At 46.5% G+C, this 19,533-nt stretch overlaps 1 protein-coding gene across 1 annotated transcript; it reads right to left on the bottom strand.

The window, feature by feature from the left end:
* Positions 1–11,714: 11,714 nt before the first annotated feature.
* Positions 11,715–17,112, bottom strand: LOC135371392 (uncharacterized). Its single transcript, XM_064605456.1, has 2 exons — positions 16,802–17,112; positions 11,715–12,413 (listed from the first exon to the last, which is right to left on the bottom strand). The coding sequence occupies exons 1-2, from the start codon at positions 16,887–16,889 to the stop codon at positions 11,779–11,781; spliced, it is 723 nt and encodes a 240-aa protein (XP_064461526.1). The 5' UTR covers positions 16,890–17,112; the 3' UTR covers positions 11,715–11,778.
* Positions 17,113–19,533: the final 2,421 nt, after the last annotated feature.

Genomic DNA, 19,533 nt, shown 5'->3' with positions numbered 1-19,533 from the left:
GTTACCAAAAGTAAACTTGATATTCATTAGTGAGCTTAATTAACAAGTCAAAAATAATGTATTCAGTTAAAAGTTACCAAAGTAAATTTTTTGGTAGTACTTGATTAGTGAGCTCAATTAATACGACAGAAATAATTTATTAAATTAAAAGTTTCCAAAGTAAATTCTACGCCCAAACTCCCGCGTACCACCACAGAGGAGAGGGCCTCCATAAGTTTATTTTCGTAATGATTGATTGGTTGGTCACGAGTTGTTACCGAGCGATCTGCCTCCCGGAGTGACGGCATGTTGTTGGGGAGGATTGTACGTCCTGGGCCGACTTCACAGCGAACTGTAGCTGAACGTTAGCCTGACAACGCCTGGGGAAAATCCAAGGCAAACACTGAGACAGCACATGCGACTCTTTAAATAATAATAATAATAATAATAATAATAGTAATAGTAATAATAATAACATAATATTTTCTTGGTGCCCTAGATCGGCCACAGGGGCCATGGTATTGGCGCACACAACATAAGTCACATTGTGAATGTAATACAATACAGTACAATACACTTCAAAAAACGACACGACACAAACTATGTTAAAATATGAAACCCGGAATAGACAATAGGCAAAAAAGAAAAAGATCTTACATAATTATGATTGATTGATTGATTGATTGAAAGAAAGAAAAAAATGGGGATTGTAGCCCTCATCACGAGGGCCGGCTACCCCAGATCACCTAAGGAAAGGAATTCCAGACACATCCACCATCACCCACTGGAGATGTCGCATAATTATGACAGACACTTTGTTACATCTGTTTTGAAGGACGTACAGGAAGGAGAAGAAAAAAATGTCACAGGACTTGCAAATCGAATTCAGCAACATTTCACAACGTATAATAAGATCAAATGGACAGAAACTATCTACATAAAATGATGGTGGGTTGCGAAATGCAGCTCGAGGAGGACAAAAGCATAGGCGGCTTAATAATAAGAAAGAAGAGTGAACAAATGAATATACACATTTGTACATCAATAAAGCGGCAGCAATATTACGTCTTGAATTCAGTGAGGTGAACTTGAAAAGATTTAACATATCATTATAATCATATAACTACAGGCTGGAATGTGCCGTAGAAATGAATAATGAATGATGTGAAGAGCTTACTCCAAGCCGTTACTGCGACTTTTTTTTCACGGCTCCCACCACAACTTAAAGTGGAAATAAAATTCATTCAAGTGTCATTCAAGCTCTCTTCTGAATACACCTGTCTCTGTTTGCAAACAAATGACGTCAGAGTGTTCGATAGGGCCACGAATTTGGTAGAGTTCAACTACGCTCGAAGCTAGGCGCGAACAAGGCCGCGCCCGAAAGCCACGGTCTTGAGGGAATTACGATGGTCCCTGAAAGGGACATGACCTTCGGACCTACTTTTCTTTCAATAGGAGGCAGCGAACACAAATGCTCATTCGTGGGACCCAGCCCTCCCCTTCCGATTTGTTTCGGTTTCAGTCTGTCTACCAACGTCATGATGACGTTTCTCGGGTGACCGTCTATAGCTTGAAGGTAATTGACATCAGTGACACAAAGAGAGTTCCACGCAACTGACGCATACTCGAGCATAGGAAGAACAGAAGATTTATAAAGTGAATGGGACCCATTTAGAAGTATCAGTGTGTAAGGCTAGCTAGTAATGGTCGGGACAGGAAAAGAAACATTTCGCACGTGTATGGTCCATGGATGCGAGCGAGCAACGGGGGAGCCGCCCTAATGTGTTTCCGTGCCGAAGCCAGACAGGAGCGTATGTGTGAAGTATCATGTGGGCATGGAATGGGATTTTGCTTGCTGAGCTAGGGCATCGTCCCGTGCCGGTGAAACTCCGAACTCATCATCATTCAACTAAAGTAGGGTTGTTGTTGCTTGGTGAGTGTCACTTTCTCCGGGTGTCTTAAATAGTTATTCGGCAGGTATTCCGTATTCGGTAAATAGGCATTCGGTATAAGGCAGGAGTGATATTTTCGCTGCAGGTACATGGAGGTGCACCACGGTCAACAGCCTTATAGACATAATACAATATCTGAAACGAACGGCAAACATACATCCATAATATATACGTTCGTCGTATTGAGAACACGGCAAAAGGGATGTCTCGTTCGCTTTCTACAAATCCTCGGTATCTGAGGCACCTCTTGAGAAAAACAAAAAACAAAAGAGATTCTGCAATATTTTTTGGAGGTAGACGTCCAACTCTGCAGCCAGGCAGTGAAACCGAGGAGGTTGGACGTCTAAGAAACTAGAACACCTCTCGGTGTCACATGGGAAGTGTTTCTGCAAGGTCTGGAATGTTGAGGGTTTGATGGAAGATGAAAACTTGAAAACCTGGCTCCCACTGGCACTGGCTGGCACTGGTGGTTCGCTGAATGTGTTTACCGCATGTGTCACTCTGCTTACGAGGACAGCGCTGAGCCCATACTCAACGGTGCGCAGGAAAAGGTTTGAGCCAAGCGCCTCTCCCGTCCGCTCGAGCCGAACCCCGAGATGCCGCCGTCTGGTAGCGTGAACTGCAACTATTATAACTGTGACGACAGCGATCTCCGAAGAGGTGACCGCTTAAGGCGGACTCATGCCATCTAGTTAACGTTCGCTTAAGGAGAGGGTTGGCAGCACCGTCCCAAAAATCGTTGCCTCCGCTTTGCTTTTGTCGCGCGCTCTAAGGAAGTAATATAATCGGCGTCAGCCTGCAGAACGTGCTAGCCAACGACAAAGCCATTATTTTCATTCGCAGGGGTCTGGAAAACTGCAGCAAGCTTGTCGAATTTGTTGATTGCAATCGATTCCCAGGCTAGGGAATGACATCATTTTGGCTCATATACCATGGGCGGGCGACCGGGTCGAGAGAAGCGATTTTATTGCATCTCCCTTAGACTCCCGTGTATTGAAAATTTGAGAAACTTTAGTCACAACATTGAGTTCACAACAATGAACCTTTTCCGAGTAAGCATATGCGCATGCTCAACCACCTGCAGGGGGCTGGCATGTCATTTTGGGGTAGGTAATCTGTGCCAACAAGAGATTTCAAGGCGATCGCTCTGACCCAAAATGGTGCCACTGGCCTTGGCGCCGCCCATCATGTGACGTCAAATGGCGTGCTCTGAGACAGGATCCTCCCAATGGCCAAACTCTCTTAACAAACGGCTCTGCTACAACTGTGACGACAGCGACCTCCGAAGAGGTGGTGGCATAATATCGGGCTCCCTTTATAGAGGGAGATGAAGTGTCCAGACGAAAGGCTTGGAGTCGACAACAATGAACCTTTTCCGAGTAAGCATATGCGCGTGCTCAGCCACCTGCAGGGGGCTGGCGTGTAATTTTGGGGTAGGTAATATGTGCCAAGGTTGCGCGGACGTTCGAGGCAAATACATGACGACGCTTTGTACTCGTAATCAGTAGAATACCCTTTCACTCTTTACGCATTCGTCTTACAATCTTCTCTTGGTGCTTTCCCACGCGACGTGCCAGTCCAAAAAGCGCCCCTCGCTCATTTGGGGTTAAAATATGACGTTTTGCATTCTGTCGCCAGGGCCAACACGTACATGGAAATGGTCCATTTATTTCAACAACACTCTGACTAGCCATACGGTACTGCCTATCCTTACGTTGGGAACTGCGTGCGTTTATTCTTGCATCCAGCGGGCGACGTCCCATGTTAGACGTTCAGTGCGCTGCTTTCTTTCAGGATGTTCTGCCGGTCGTACCCTGAGTCAGGTTTACTGTTTGACCAGGCTTGGGAGGTCCTGGATGTGGGAGCTGCAGGTCGGTCTCTGATGCTAGGCCGCAGTATGAAGCTGATGCATAGTCACCTCTGTCAGCTCTCTGCTGTCGTAGACCCGTCGACTTTCACTCTTCCAGAAGCACTTCCCTAATTCAGGTCACGCACCACTTGCTGCCCCTTTTTTCCTACATGAGAAGCGATGACGTTCCCACGCTGTCCTCTCAATTCACAGCGGCTGTGTTCCACTTTTCAAGGTCAGCTGTCCTCAATTTCAGCGCTTTTGCATTACTGCCCAGACAGTGGCTACTTTGGGCTTTGTATCCAACTGCACCAAATCCCATGGCGACCTTCGACGTTCCGCTTTGTGACCGTCGCTCTTCTTGGCATTCGGGTCTTGCTGCTTCGTAGCCGCGGGCGATCGCCGCGCCAGAAAGCCGCGTAAAGAGCCCCAACAAAGACCAAGTAGAACCACAAAGCTACAGATTTTGACAGTGGAATATTATGCATTCGTCCCTTGTGCCCATATTTGGCATGGCACGGCAGCAAAAGTGAATCATATACTTGTATCCTGTCTTTTGCATTGAACGCTTTATTACGAGTCAAGCCAACTGCGTCTTTACAGGACGGCATAAGAAAAGAAACAAAAGAGACACACACACACAAACAAACACCACCCTATTCAACAAACCCTATTAAACAACTAACCACGTTTCATTCGCTCCTGAAGTGATGATGATGATTATGTATTTTGTTTTTGTTTTTTGCGCAAAAGCTACTAGGGCTAGGTACAATACAATACAGGGCAGCAACATTCTTTGTTCCTCCAAAGACGCTAGTGGTAAGCACAGACGCTGGTCGCGCATCCATTGCGCCTGCCACAAACACCTTGGCACCACCAATCCGCTGACACGGTCCGGTCTGCAGGTACGCGACCTGAAGGGAAGCTAAGCAGTAACCACATCCTCTTACGTGCCTGCACTACACGGAGCTCACGCTCGCACCTTGTGCGGAAGCAAACAAACGGTTTCTGACAAAAGTGTTTAAAAGAGGCGAGCCACCGAATTTTTGTTCTGCCTGAACATAATTAGTCAGACAGGACACTGCAGAGTGAAGTGGTAGCCGCCACACTGCCCGTTGTCCTCTATCCGTCCTCATTTGGTATAGGTGCGAACATATTCAAGTCACATGTTAGCATGAATCAGCGTAACCAAAACACTTGAAGAGATCATAGTAAGGCAAAGCATATCACTGCAGTTTACGGTGTGCAAGTTTCGTAATAAAGAAAATAATAATGGGGAAACATTTAATCTTTCGACTGTTGACTTTTTTCTTGCACTCGAAATTTGTACCCGGTGTCCTTGGATTATAAACTTTGACACACAAAGATTAGTTGTTTCAGGGAGAGCACATGTGAAGAATGGCATGAAGCTGAGTTGAAAGGGCAGCACCCTAGCATGGTGTTGCCCCCGTATTATTTCCATTCACGTTGTGATTACGCTGATACATTTCATTATGCATTTCTCGCAAAAATTAGGCCGGTCTATTTCTGGCACGTCGTTGGTGCACAGGCATTACAAAAAAAATGACGCTTCGCGATACAACCACTTATCTATTCCCGTTATTAATATGCCATGTCAATAATTTCCCCAATACCTCTAACAGGGTAATGCCACGATTCGTTCATTTAACGTCCAGTATATCGCTTCGAGACCCAGCCAGCAATGAAGACTATTTCGCACCAGACTTCAACTGCTTGGCTAAGACGTCTTCCAGCAAGTCCTTCACCAACCTTTTCCAGGCATACTCAACTCGATCTGAAAGCTTTGCCTTCAGACCATCCATAATACTTTTACTTTCATCATCTACACCAGAAAGATCGATTGTAGCGCTGTCTGCTTCAACAACACCCACTTCAACATCATAGGTACAACTAGCACTTGAGACGTCCTTTTCGGTACATTTCCTCGTAACAGATCCTCCAATAAGAGCCCTCTGCGATGAAATAGTGATTGTTGATTTGCCCAAGCACTTTTTACTCGTAAACTTTATATCGAGCGGCTCCGACGTGGCCAGTGTGAAACTAACAGCAGGTCCGTCTGCGGTACAGGCACTCGACATCGCCTCATTGAGCGGGAGGTGCTTGAGTCCCTGAAAGTGCGTCTCTTCAATGGCAACACCGAGTGCTTTGGGGAAATATTTCAAGTGATTCTTATATTTCTTGTCTTGCAATTGATGCAAAGCGGTTTGGACCACGCCTGTGAGGTCCTTGGCTTCATTGATGCAAAGCTCACGCGTCTCTTCACATGCTTCAGGGTAGAAGGAATGCGGACATCCGGGGTCGGCGAAGGCAGGGTCGTCTATTGCTGCAAAGAATTGAGACGTGACTTGTCAAGTGCAAAGAGTTTCTCAACATGCTCTAGCTTTCCAGATAGTTTTGTATTATTGAACGAGGAGATAGGATTGCTACTTCATTCTCACAAATGTTTGTTGTGGTGAAGAACCGATCTTTCGTCGTACTAATTAATTACGCTAACATTTCGAACCGTATTAAAAACTGCGAGTTTGTTCGAATACTGCGCTGAAGTGGTCTCGTATTTAGGAATGACAACGCAACGTGTGTCCGTGTCCCATGCCACGCGCTTTAGCTCCACGTATATCACTAAACCCAACTTTAGGTTCAGAAGTAGTCGTTCAGTTTATTGTTTTCAGCTGTAGAGGAGATGGTGTCCGCCTATATGATTCCTGAGCGGCGGTGATGTAGTGTCCCAGTGGGCTGACGTTCGTGGCCTCACGCTAGGACGCATACACCTGTCTCTGTTTGCAAACAAATGACGTCATAGCGTTCGATAGCGCCACGAATTTGGTAGATTTCAACTACGCTCGAAGCTAGGCGCGAACAAGGTCGTGCCCGAAAGCCACGGTCTTGAGGGAATTACGATGGTCCCTGAAAGGGACATGACCTTCGGACCTACTTTTCTTTCAATAGGAGGCAGCGAACAAATGCTCATTCGTGGGACCCAGCCCTCCCCTTACGATTTGTTTCGGTTTCAGTCTGTCTACCAACGTCATGATGACGTTTCTCGGGTTGAGGTCTATAGCTTGAAGGTAATTGACATCAGTGACACAAAGAGAGTTCCACGCAACTGACGCATACTCGAGTATAGGAAGAACAGAAGATTTATAAAGTGAATGGGACCAATTTAGAAGTATCGGTGTGTAAGGCTAGCTAGTAATGGTCGGGACAGGAAAAGAAACATTTCGCACGTGTATTGTCCATGGATGCGAGCGAGCAACGGGGGAGCCGCCCTAATGTGTTTCCGTGCGGAAGCCAGACAGGAGCGTATGTGTGAAGTATCATGTGGGCATGGAATGGGATTTTGCTTGCTGAGCTAGGGTATCGTCCCGTGCCGGTGAAACTCCGAACTCATCACCATTCAACTAAAGTAGGGTTCTTGTTGCTTGGTGAGTGTCACGTTCTCCGGGTGTCTTAAATAGTTATTCGGCAGGTATTCCCTATTCGGTAAATAGGCATTCGGTATACGGCAGGAGTGACATCTTTGCTGGAGGTACATGGAGGTGCACCACGGTCAACAGCCGTATAGACATAATACAATATCTGAAACGAACGGCAAACATACATCCATAATATATACGTTCGTCGTATTGAGAACATGGCAAAAGGGATGTCTCGTTCGCTTTCTACAAATCCTCGGTATTGGAGGCGAAGGCCGATATACTGGGGCACCTCTTGAGAAAAACAAAAAACAAAAGAGCTTCTGCGATATTTTTTGGAGGTAGACGTCCAACTCTGCAGCCAGGCAGTGAAACCGAGGAGGTTGGACATCTAAGAAACTAGAACACCTCTCGGTGTCACATGGGAAGTGTTTCTGCAAGGTCTGGAATGTTGAGGGTTTGATGGAAGATGAATACTTGAAAACCTGGCTCCCACTGGCACTGGCTGGCACTGGTGGTTCGCTGAATGTGTTTACCGTATGTGTCACTCTGCTTACGAGGACAGCGCTGAGCCCATACTCAGCGGTGCGCAGGAAAAGGTTTGAGCCAAGCGCCTCTCCCGTCCGCTCGAGCCGAACCCCGAGATGCCGCCGTCTGGTAGCGTGAACTGCAACTATTATAACTGTGACGACAGCGATCTCCGAAGAGGTGACCGCTTAAGGCGGACTCATGCCATCTAGTTAACGTTCGCTTAAGGAGAGGGTTGGCAGCACCGTCCCAAAAATCGTTGCCTCCGCTTTGCTTTTGTCGCGCGCTCTAAGGAAGTAATATAATCGGCGTCAGCCTGCAGAACGTGCTAGCCAACGACAAAGCCATTATTTTCATTCGCAGGGGTCTGGAAAACTGCAGCAAGCTTGTCGAATTTAACGATGAAAGATGAAAGTCACTGAAAAGGTTAGCCAGCTGTAGGGATCGAACCCACATCTGTCCCCTCCATGTTGTTCCAGCCTCAGAACATCAGTTTATCTCTTGTCGAATTTGTTGATTGCAATCAATTCCCAGACTAGGGAATGACATCATTTTGGCCCATATATCATGGGCGGGCGACCGGGTCGAGAGAAGCCATTTTATTGCATCTCCCTTAGACTCCCATGTATTAAAAATTTGAGAAACTTTAGTTACAACATTGAGTTCACAACAATGGACCTTTTCCGAGTAAGCATATGCGCATGCTCAACCACCTGCAGGGGGCTGGCATGTCATTTTGGGGTAGGTAATCTGTGCCAACAAGAGATTTCAAGGCGATCGCTCTGACCCAAAATGGTGCCACTGGCCTTGGCGCCGCCCATTATGTGACGTCAAATGGCGGGCTCTGAGACAGGATCCTCCCAATGGCCAAACTCTACTAACGAACGGCTCTGCTACAACTGTGACGACAACGACCTCCGAAGAGGTGGTGGCATAATATCGGGTTCCCTTTTTAGAGGGAGATGAAGTGTCCAGACGAAAGGCTTTGAGTCGACAACAATGAACCTTTTCCGAGTAAGCATATGCGCGTGCTCAGCCACATGCGGGGGGCTGGCGTGTAATTTTGGGGTAGGTAATATGTGCCAAGGTTACGCGGACGTTCGAGGCAAATACTGGACGACGCTTTGTACTCGTAATCACTTGGTAGTGCCGTTTCACTCTTTACGCATTCGTCTTACAATCTTCTCTTGCTGCTTTCCCACGCGACGTGCCAGTCCGAAAAGCGCCCCTCGCTCATTTAGGGTTAAAATATGACGTTTTGCATTCTGTAGCCAGGGCCAACACATACATGGAAATGGTCCATTTATTTCAACAACACTCTGACTAGCCATACGGTACTGCCTATCCTTACGTTGGGAACTGCGTGCGTTTATACTTGCATCCAGCGGGCGACGTCCCATGTTAAACGTTCAGTGCGCTGCTTTCTTTCAAGATGGTCTACCGGTCGTACCCTGAGTCAGGTTTACTGTGTGACCAGGCTTGGGAGGTCCTGGATGTGGGAGCTGCAGGTCGGTCTCTGATGCTAGGCCGCAGTATGAAGCTGATGCATAGTCACCTCTGTCAGCTCTCTGCTGTCGTAGACCCGTCGACTTTCACTCTTCCATAAGCACTTCCTTAAAGGGACCATGAAACGATATTTGACAAGCCCACGATCATTTTTAATTAGTTCCCCTACACTAAAGCATTCACTCTGTGAAATATGAAGTTGAAAATCTTACAAATATCGAAAATATTCGATATTTACCACAGGCGTGAACAGCAGCTGCTACGGCCCGCCTCCGAGGCGAACTGGCCGTGACATCATACACAGAACATGTTGCCGATTCGCAGACGGGCTTTTGTGAGCAAAGTGCGAAATTTTCAAACAAGCTTGTATACTTCGTCATGAAATATGTTTTAATTTGACTTGGACACAAGATTATAACTAACCGTTTACACAGAATCCTACGAGAAATGTAATATAGCCGTTGACTGTCAGCATGGTTACCGGAGCACGTTTTCCCCTTTTAACTTCATCTTCGTCAGAACATACTTTCGTCGGTGACATTTTATGAGCTGCTGCGTACCAAACGATCCATAGACGCTGTGTGTGTCGCATAACCTCTTCCTCCATTGCTGATAATTTGCCTTTCGCCATACTTCAAGTGATTTCGACGGGAGATATACAACGTCGTTGTTGTCCTAACCGAAACCATGCACCCACGTGGTCCGGCGGGGTGTGTCCTCCTCGTCGTTCACAGTTGGCTGAGAGGATTGGATGGCGATGACGTAAGCCCACTTCGAAGGCATATATCCAGCGGTCACGCCCTGCTATATTTGTCTGATAACTGCGCCCCCGTTGTACTGAATACGGCCAAAAGTCGATGTGTGTACGATAGTGAGGGATCATGAGAACGGTTTCCTGCAGAGTACTCAGATTTCTCGAAAATCATTTCATGGTCCCTTTAATTCAAGTCACGCGCCACTTGCTGCCCCTTTTTTCCTACATGAGAAGCGATGACGTTCCCACGCTGTCCTCTCAATTCACAGCGGCTGTGTTCCACTTTCCAAGGAAAGCTGTCCTCAATTTCAGCGCTTTTGCATTTCTGTTCAGACAGTGGCTACTTTGGGCTTTGTATCCAACTGCACGAAATCCGATGGCGACCTTCGACGTGCCGCTTTGTGACCGTCGCTCTTCTTGGCATTCGGGTCTTGTTGCTTCGTAGCCGCGGGCGATCGCCGCGCCAGAAAGTCACGTAAAGAGCCCCAACAAAGACCAAGTAGAACCACAAAGCTACAGATTTTGACAGTGGAATATTATGCATTCGTTCCTCGTGCCCATATTTGGCATGGCACTGCAGCAAAAGTGAATCATATACTTGTATCCTGTCTTTTGCATTGAACGATTTATTACGAGTCAAGCCAACTGCGTCTTTACAGGACGGCATGAGAAAACAAACAAAACACACACACACACACAAAGAAACAAACACCACCCTATTCAACAAACCCTATTAAACAACTAACCACGTTTCATTCGCTCCTGAAGTGATGATGATGATGATGTGTTTTGTTTTTTTTGCACAAAAGCTACTAGGGCTAGGGCTCCTGAAGTACAATACAATACAGGGCAGCAACATTTTTTGTTCCTCCAAAGACGCTAGTGGTAAGCACAGACGCTGGTCGCGCATCCATCGCGCCTGCCACAAACACCTTGGCACCACCAATCCGCTGACACGGTCCGGTCTCCAGGAACGCGACCTGAAGGGAAGCTAAGCAGTAACCACATCCTCTTGCGTGCCTGCAGTACACGGAGCTCACGCTCGCACCTTGGGCGGAAGCAAACAAACGGTTTCTGACAAAAGTGTTTAAAAGAGGCGAGCCACCGAATTTTTGTTCTGCCTGAACATAATTAGTCAGACAGGACACTGCAGAGTGAAGTGGTAACCGCCACACTGCCCGTTGTCCTCTATCCGTCCTCATTTAGTATAGGTGCGAATATATTCAAGTCACATGTTAGCATGAATCAGCGTAACCAAAACACTTGAAGATATCATAGTAAGGCAAATCATATCACTGCAGTTTAAGGTGTGCAAGTTTTGAAATAAAGAAAATAATAATGAGGAAACATTTAATCTTTCGACTGTTGACTTTTTTCTTGCACTCGAAATTTGTACCCGGTGTCCTTGGATTATAAACTTTGACACACAAAGATTAGTTCTTTCAGGGAGAGCACATGTGAAGAATGGCATGAAGCTGAGTTGAAAGGGCAGCACACTAGCATGGTGTTGCCCCCGTATTATTTCCATTCACGTTGTAATTACGCTGATACATTTCATTTGCATTTCTCGCAAAAATTAGGGCGGTCTATTTCTTTCTGGCACGTCGTTGGTGCACAGGCATTACAAAAAAATGACGCTTCGCGATACAACCACTTATCTATTCCCGTTATTAATATGCCATGTCAATAATTTCCCAATACCTCTAACAGGGTAATGCCACGATTCGTTCATTTAACGTCCAGTATATCGCTTCGAGACCCAGCCAGCAATGAAGACTACTTCGCACCAGACTTCAACTGCTTGGCTAAGACGTCTTCCAGCAAGTCCTTCACCAACCTTTTCCAGGCATACTCAACTCGATCTGAAAGCTTTGCCTTCAGACCATCCATAATACTTTTACTTTCATCATCTACACCAGAAAGATCGATTGTAGCGCTGTCTGCTTCAACAACATCCACTTCAACATCATAGGTACAACTAGCACCTGAGACGTCCTTTTCGGTACATTTCTTCGTAACAGATCCTCCAATAAGAGCCCTCTGCGATGAAATAGTGATTGCCGATTTGCCCAAGCACTTTTTACTCGTAAACTTTATACCGAGCGGCTCCGACGTGGCCAGTGTGAAACTAACAGCAGGTCCGTCTGCGGTACAGGCACTCGACATCGCCTCATTGAGCTGGAGGTGCTTGAGTCCCTGAAAGTGCGTCTCTTCAATGGAAACACCGAGTGCTTTGGGGAAATATTTCAAGTGAGTCTTATATTTCTTGTCTTGCAATTGATGCAAAGCGGTTTGGACCACGCCTACGAGGTCCTTGGCTTCATTGATGCAAAGCTCACGCGTCTCTTCACAGGCTTCAGGGTAGAAGGAATGCGGACATCCGGGGTCGGCGAAGGCAGGGTCGTCTATTGCTGCAAAGAATTGAGACGTGACTTGTCAAGTGCAAAGAGTTTCTCAACATGCTCTAGCTTTCCAGATAGTTTTGTATTATTGAACGAGGAGATAGGATTGCTACTTCATTCTCACAAATGTTTGTTGTGGTTAAGAACCGATCTTTCGTCGTACTAATTAATTACACTAACATTTCGAACCGTATTAAAAACTGCAAGTTTGTTCGAATACTGCGCTGAAGTGGTCTCGTATTTAGGAATGACAACGCAACGTGTGTCCGTGTCCCATGCGGACGCGCTTTAGCTCCACGTATATCACTAAACCCAACTTTAGGTTCAGCACCCAACTTTAGTTTCAGAAGTAGTCGTTCAGTTTACTGTTTTCAGCTGTAGAGGAGATGATGTCCGTCTATATGATTCCTGAGCGGCGGTGATGTAGTGTCCCAGTGGGCTGACGTTCGTGGCCTCACGCTAGGGCGGCGACGGTAGAACTGATGATCGGGTGCTCAGGGCGCGTGTCCATCCTCGTCGTTGTCCACGGTCCGCCACATCACCCCCCCCCTCCGGGTCTGACGCGGAGTGGCGATAAAGCAGAAGAAACGTACGACATCACTGGAGGAGGACACAAGCGAGACCGTGGAAACGACGAGGATGAAAACGGGCCTGGAGCACCCGCTCCTCAGTTTTACAGTCACTGTCCTAGCGTGAGGCTGCGAACGTCAGCCCGCTAGGGCATTCCATCACCGCCGGTCAGGACTCATGTAGGAGGCACCACTTGTCTGACTTAACTAACACCATTGTTTTTCGAAATTTTACGCTTTAAATATAGACAGGCAAAAGACCAGTATTTAGACCATAGCCGTCTTGGGCCATAACCATGTTATTTCGTAATGGTCTCTGTTCGCCTCATCCTTTGTAATCCTCTACAGCTGTAGTGGCGCTAGTCTGTTTCAAACTGGTGTGAGTATGTGCAATTGCAGAGCGAACATCATCATAACGTACTTCCCCAAACCTCACCCCTGTTCCTTGCATAGCTCCATAGCTATAATCAGATCCCGGATTTATGCACTAAAAATTCGCGAATTTATGTACGCAAATGTGCAACGAAAACTGTCAGAACACGCAGTGAAATATGGAGCACAAACATTGATTTTTTCCTCAAGTTCAATACGCTCAGTTATGGTGCTTTAAGTTCCCGCGACTGTTTGTCTTGTAGGATCAGCTTGTAGGCGGAGAAGGTCCTCTTAACCTCGATCGGGGTTACAGGGAATTAGCGCAGTTGTCGCAACCCGTGCACAAGAGAAGCATACCATACATCATGAGCTACTTGTCAATAACGGCCACTTGGAATGGTTACCTCACGTGCATCTCATTTACATTTTTATCTCGATGTACCTTCCTGCTCGATGTACCTTTGTACGCTCGCTCGCTCGTTCGTTCGTTCGTTCGCTCGTCCGTTCCGTTCCGTTCCGTTCCGTTCCGTTCGTTCGTTCGTTCGAATGTTGACTTTAAAGGTAATGGATGTAAGATATATGCAATTATAAGAGAACTTATTACATTGAATATTACCGAAGGGAACCGCAGGTTGCACGAGGTACTAAATGTAATTAAAAGTAAATAACGTCAATTAAAGCAAGTACACGTAATTAAAGGGAACTAAACGAAATTGAAGATTACCTCATGTAATTAAAGGGTAACTGAAAGTGATTGAGGCTAATTAAAGGTTAATTATATGGACTTACATGTAGTAATTGAAAGTGTCGAACCGGAAGTCAAGTATAGACCGAAAGTGGACAACTGAAGGTAAGCTTACACCGGAAATGGACGACCAGAAGTGGGTTTAGACGGGAAGTGAATACCTTGAAGCCAAGTATAGACTGGAAAAGGCGCCTCAAGGGATACTTCGGAACAACAACAACAACTTTATTTTCGGCCTTGGAGAGTGGGGAGTTTCATCGCAACAGGCGATACTCTACCCCAGTGCTTGGTGGAATGGGGGAATAAAATAACGAGCCCCTTTACAATAACGATCGAAGTCCGATGGTGTCCAGAAATGTCAGAAGAGCTTTGAGCGCAGAGCGTTGCTGGGCTGGATTGGGCCAGGGACCAAGCAATTTCGGTAGGGAGAAAGGGCGAGAGTCCAGCTGACGAAGAGACTCGGAGAGTGTGATTCGGGAAGGTTCGTAGTGAGGGCAATGAAGAAGAATGTGCTCCAGATCCTCAAGAGCACCACAGTGGCAACAGGTGGGAGAATCAATTTGTCTCAAGCGGTAACGCCACTGAGCTGTAAAGGCCACATCGAGGCGCATGCGGTGGATTAATGCAGCATCCTGACGACATGTGTTTCGTGGCATGCGGAAAGCGAGCATGGGATCAACTCTGTTCAACATAGAGGGGGGAAGAATGTCGGTTGTCCGTTGGCGGGAAGCCAGGGGTGTCACTAGACGTCGCAGAATTGAACGGCGGTCTCCTCTGAGCAGAACAATACGGGTCCGGTTCCGAGACGAGAGTGCTGCTTCTGCGGCGCTGTCGGCCTGCACGTTCCCCACGACACCACAATGTTTACGTTATTACGTTATTTACTTCGGAACAATCGGTTAAAAACTTTCTGCACATCGTAGTTGATGCATCACATCCATAGCTGCCAATCAACTTTGTTTCTTTCTCATCTGACGAATTATGCCTCAAATAAGCGAGCAATCAAACCGAAACAGGAATGTGGAGACGAGTCGCATAAACTTTCCCCTTCGAAGACCAGCGCGCTACGCACCCTGCATGGAACGGACAAGTAGTACACCACGCTGGTCGTACCAGCTGTGTCGCATTCCCGAAACAAAACTATGGACGAAGATTCGCGATCTAAGAAAAGATCTTCCCGGAACAGCACCGCAAGCAGTACTTCCCCGACGATCAGATCGACGACGATCGGGATCTATATATGTATTGGCATCATCGTGGGACGATCGGGATCAGATTACTCAGACACTAATGGAAAGAAACAGCGGTCACCTGCTTTTCCGAAAGTCAGGAAACCGCGCAGGAATTGTATGTCAAAATGCACGGTGACGTTAGCCGAGCAGAGAAAGAAAGAAGAACTACCATCAACGCTTGGTGGGAGCCGAACTTCCCCAAATTTCAAAAGTCGTTTTTTTTACGATTCCACATTCGTTTCCAAGTGAGATATTTTACAACTGTGTTCAGTTCGTGATCGTGGGAATGCCGCAAGCTTGAAATCCATTTGGTTGCGATGTCTCCCTTTAATGCAAACTCATTCCTCTCGCATTTACAGTTACATGGCCACTGAATTTGTGTGTGACATGCAAGCTATCCTCAGACTGTGTCTCTGCTCACTATTCCGTGTCTCTTAATCAGCTGCACTCTCGTCTCCTCTCTTTGGCAAAATGGATTGGTCCATGACCAAACCCAGCCCACAAGTGCTCTGCCCTCAATGCCCTTCTGACCTTTTTGGACACGTAGGGCTTGTCCTCACTGTGATGCACCACATTACCACCAGCAATGGGATAGAAGATCGCTCCTGGCAATGAAACACCGCAATCGTCATCATAAAAGAAGGTTGTTGCCGTTGTTTCACTCTATGGAGTCGTCAAATATCACTTCAAAAGTTTTGATTTTCCACATGTATTCTAGTGAGCGGACCACCCGCTGTTTGCAAACAGTCTACGTCACAACGCCAGATGTCGTGACCCGTCGTTCGCAAAATAAAGCCACGCGCGTGTGGCAGCCGCCGATCACATGAGTTGTTTTGATGGCTGTTTCCGATGGTGTGTGCCATTGCGCGAAGGAGATACGAAGGAAAACTTCATGTACGAGGCATATACTACCGTGACCTCCCCTCACGAAACGCGAAAACCACGAAATTACACGACGGCAACAGCCACGTGCACTTGCTTTGTCAACGATCCACGCTTTCTTAATCTCATGATAGCTTGACGTGACGTGACGCGGCGGGTGGTCTATTATGAAAAAGCAGCACTTCGTACGCATTATCAACCCCACAATTTTCTAGAACTGCCAAGGATCGTTGACGATATTGCATGAACTGTAGAAAGCGTATTTTATATAAGTGCAACAGGAGATGTGCATGTTATGTCTCAAAATTAAAAAGTGCAACACAATAAAAGTTTACTACTACCAAACTACGTAAATCCTATACACACTATGCTTAGAAAGCCATTCTTGACGTGAAGAGGGTTTTTCTTTTCAATGTGCACTGTCTCTGTACAAAGCAACCAGAGCAAACAATTCTCATGCATTTTTTATCGTGTAGCTTAGCTGCCTAACAATCAATCCATTCGTTCCAGCTTGATCGCGAACCACGTGCATCATCTTAGGTATCCCTATCTGTCATGTGTTCATATCGACAGGGACGTGCATATAACAAGTCTTACCTGAATCTGGAGAAGCAGTTCTACCCAGGGCGAAAAGATAGACAGTGAAACAGATGGTAAGATGAGACGAAGAGTGCTCAAAAGCCATGTTTCTAGTAGTACGTGATACCTTCTAAGCGTTACATCCTTCACCCACCAATGGCTGAGACCAGGAATAATTTGCGGGAAGCTGGGTGGGTAAATCACCACCAGTCTGCTCTAACGGAACACAAACTAAAAATGAATGTTAAGGGTGTACGCACGGAAAGGTCCGTGACGTAAATCACCCGCTTCCGGAACATATTTTGTGGTTCAGACGGCACGAAGTCGCCTCTCGGTGAGCGCTTTCTGAACAGGCTGGCGCTGAGCACGTCCGCGCGTTGTTGTGCGCTTATGTCAGCATTTTGTTTCTACCGCTTTGTCAGTCAGCGATAAACCATTTGTCCTTGTGCAATGAACAGCAGTCATCGTGTTACGCACATTCGTGTTCGCAAGGTACACGCACTGCAGTTACTTCCTCTTTGCCATGATCGATATGGCATGCAGTATACATACGATACTGTAACACAACGCTTTCCAAGATAACCTACGCAACATTGACTGGACATTTTGTGATACGAGGAAAACTCTGCGGGAGGTGCTCTTCTCTTTTATGGGATCGTGTGTTTCTTTTTTTCGTTTTTGTTTTTTATAAAATGGTAATATGAGCCTCGATCCCTGAGCTGCAGCAGTTTCCTCTGCACTACTACTGCACTAATATGCATTGCAATTACAATGCAATGAGGCACGCGCCGCCTCGCCTTTCTGATGCGGGTTCTTGGTTGTGTGTGTGTGTGGGGGGGGGGGTATATGTTTATTAACACAAAAATTATTGCGGGTTTTGAGACTCCGAGTAAGATAATTTGCGTCCACATTTTAACAGCCTCTCTGCCACTACAGTCGTGTCCAACTTAAAAAAGGCACAGTTGTCTGGCAACGTAAATCCCCGAGTTATTTTATTAACTTTAAAAGAAAAGATATCTAGTTCGTCAACTCTCAAAATATTGCTGCGGCACGGATATGATGGCTGGACACAGGGAGGACACGCTCCCACCTGCGCCAGATAATATGTAATCCATCATATTCACTCTGCTTCCGTATTGGCCGTTAAGGCCGGCAGCGTGACACTACGCTGCGGCAGAAAGTGCGCTTTTGCGGCTGATGGCGCATGGTGGCGCTCCAGTATTTCTCCTGCCGCGCTACAGCATCTCCTTATCTCCAAACATAGTATCTAATTGACGGACTAGGTTTTTCTTCCTTCCTAAGTCGAACACGACTATAGAAGCCAACGGGTGCACGCTCGATTGATATACTGACTGATGTACTGACACACCTTATGTGTAAATCTACCCCAATTACTACAACGTACTTGAAAATAATAAATATTAATGAGTTTAGGCGCGTCTTTCTTTCTATTTTAAAGGGACGGTCTCGTAGAGCCGGGACGATTCTGAAACTTAGCCAAAACTACCTTCATGAGTACTGTACACATAAAACTGTTCAACTTCCATTCGGAATAACGAAGTCGTTTTTGAGGAATTTGTCGAAACCAATCGAAACGTGCCGCAATAGCAGACGACGAAACCTGCGCTTCTCTCATGCATACGTCACGCATAACGTCGGCCTGCGGGTACGTCGTCGTTGTCATAGTAATTGTAACTTCCAGAAGCACCTTGTGTTGAGTCATCCCCTTTGCTCTCGAAATGGGGACACTAAGGCATATATATCCGCGAGCGGAGAATGTAGTCCGAGCATTGACTGTGGGGTCTCGGATAATGTGGTGCATAATCGGATACATGGAAGCTAAGTCACGTGTTTTCTTTCCGCGAGTATTTAATGCGGTTTTTAAATAAACACGAACTCCTCCTCCATGTACGTCGTCAGCGACACTTCATTTCGAAACATGATCAGTGTGCAACAGGGAGTGTCATGGAAGCGCGCGTTATATGTTTTTGGTCGGAGCTGTAATGCGAACGCGCGTGCGGATGGCAGGGGACTTCAGATTTGTGATTGTGGGTGGGGTTGTCCTGCGGCTTTTAACTTGTCTCTGAGGATTAACACAGTTGTTCTAAACCACCATGTTTGAAACTTCCTAGAATGTGCGTTTTTCACCTAAGAACTGAAAGAAAATGTACGAGAGTTGCCGCGGTCCTCAGCAACTTCTGAAAGCCGTCTGCTCACGCCGATGCACTAGCGCGCGCAAAAGCAGACGATTTCTGTATCCTATCACGGACTCTCCCGCAGAGCGACGTGGCCGTTCTTATTGTTGCCAACACAGATCGTGGCATGCTCCGCAATCTTTATCAATTGAATTCGATTATTTAATAACTGTAACGTGTTTTGTCCGGTAAATTCGCAGTATTCCATTTTCAACAAAGAGCAATCGAATGGTACACTTTATGAGAGGGGCAGGGGGTACGAGACCGTCCCTTTAAACAGTTTTTCAACTCATGATGTGCCTGCAATGTTAAGGGGAAATCACTTCTTCAGAAATCTATGGGCGATTGTTGTCCGCACAAGACCCGTGAGCGCTCTAAATTAGCATCTTAAGAGTGGTGCAGGCGTGTTCTCTTAGCTTTTCTCTAGTCAATGACGTATTTTTTAGGGGACAAGGTTGAGCCGTTGATTTTTAATAAATTAAAGTTTGGTGCGTCTCGAACATGTGCTGCCATCTCGGTACAGTGTCACACACTAAAATATTTGCGAATTCGTGC

This window comes from Ornithodoros turicata, chromosome 1 (genome assembly GCF_037126465.1).
Source record: "Ornithodoros turicata isolate Travis chromosome 1, ASM3712646v1, whole genome shotgun sequence".
Taxonomy (NCBI): domain Eukaryota; kingdom Metazoa; phylum Arthropoda; class Arachnida; order Ixodida; family Argasidae; genus Ornithodoros; species Ornithodoros turicata.
This window is presented reverse-complemented; position numbering and strand designations above follow the sequence as displayed.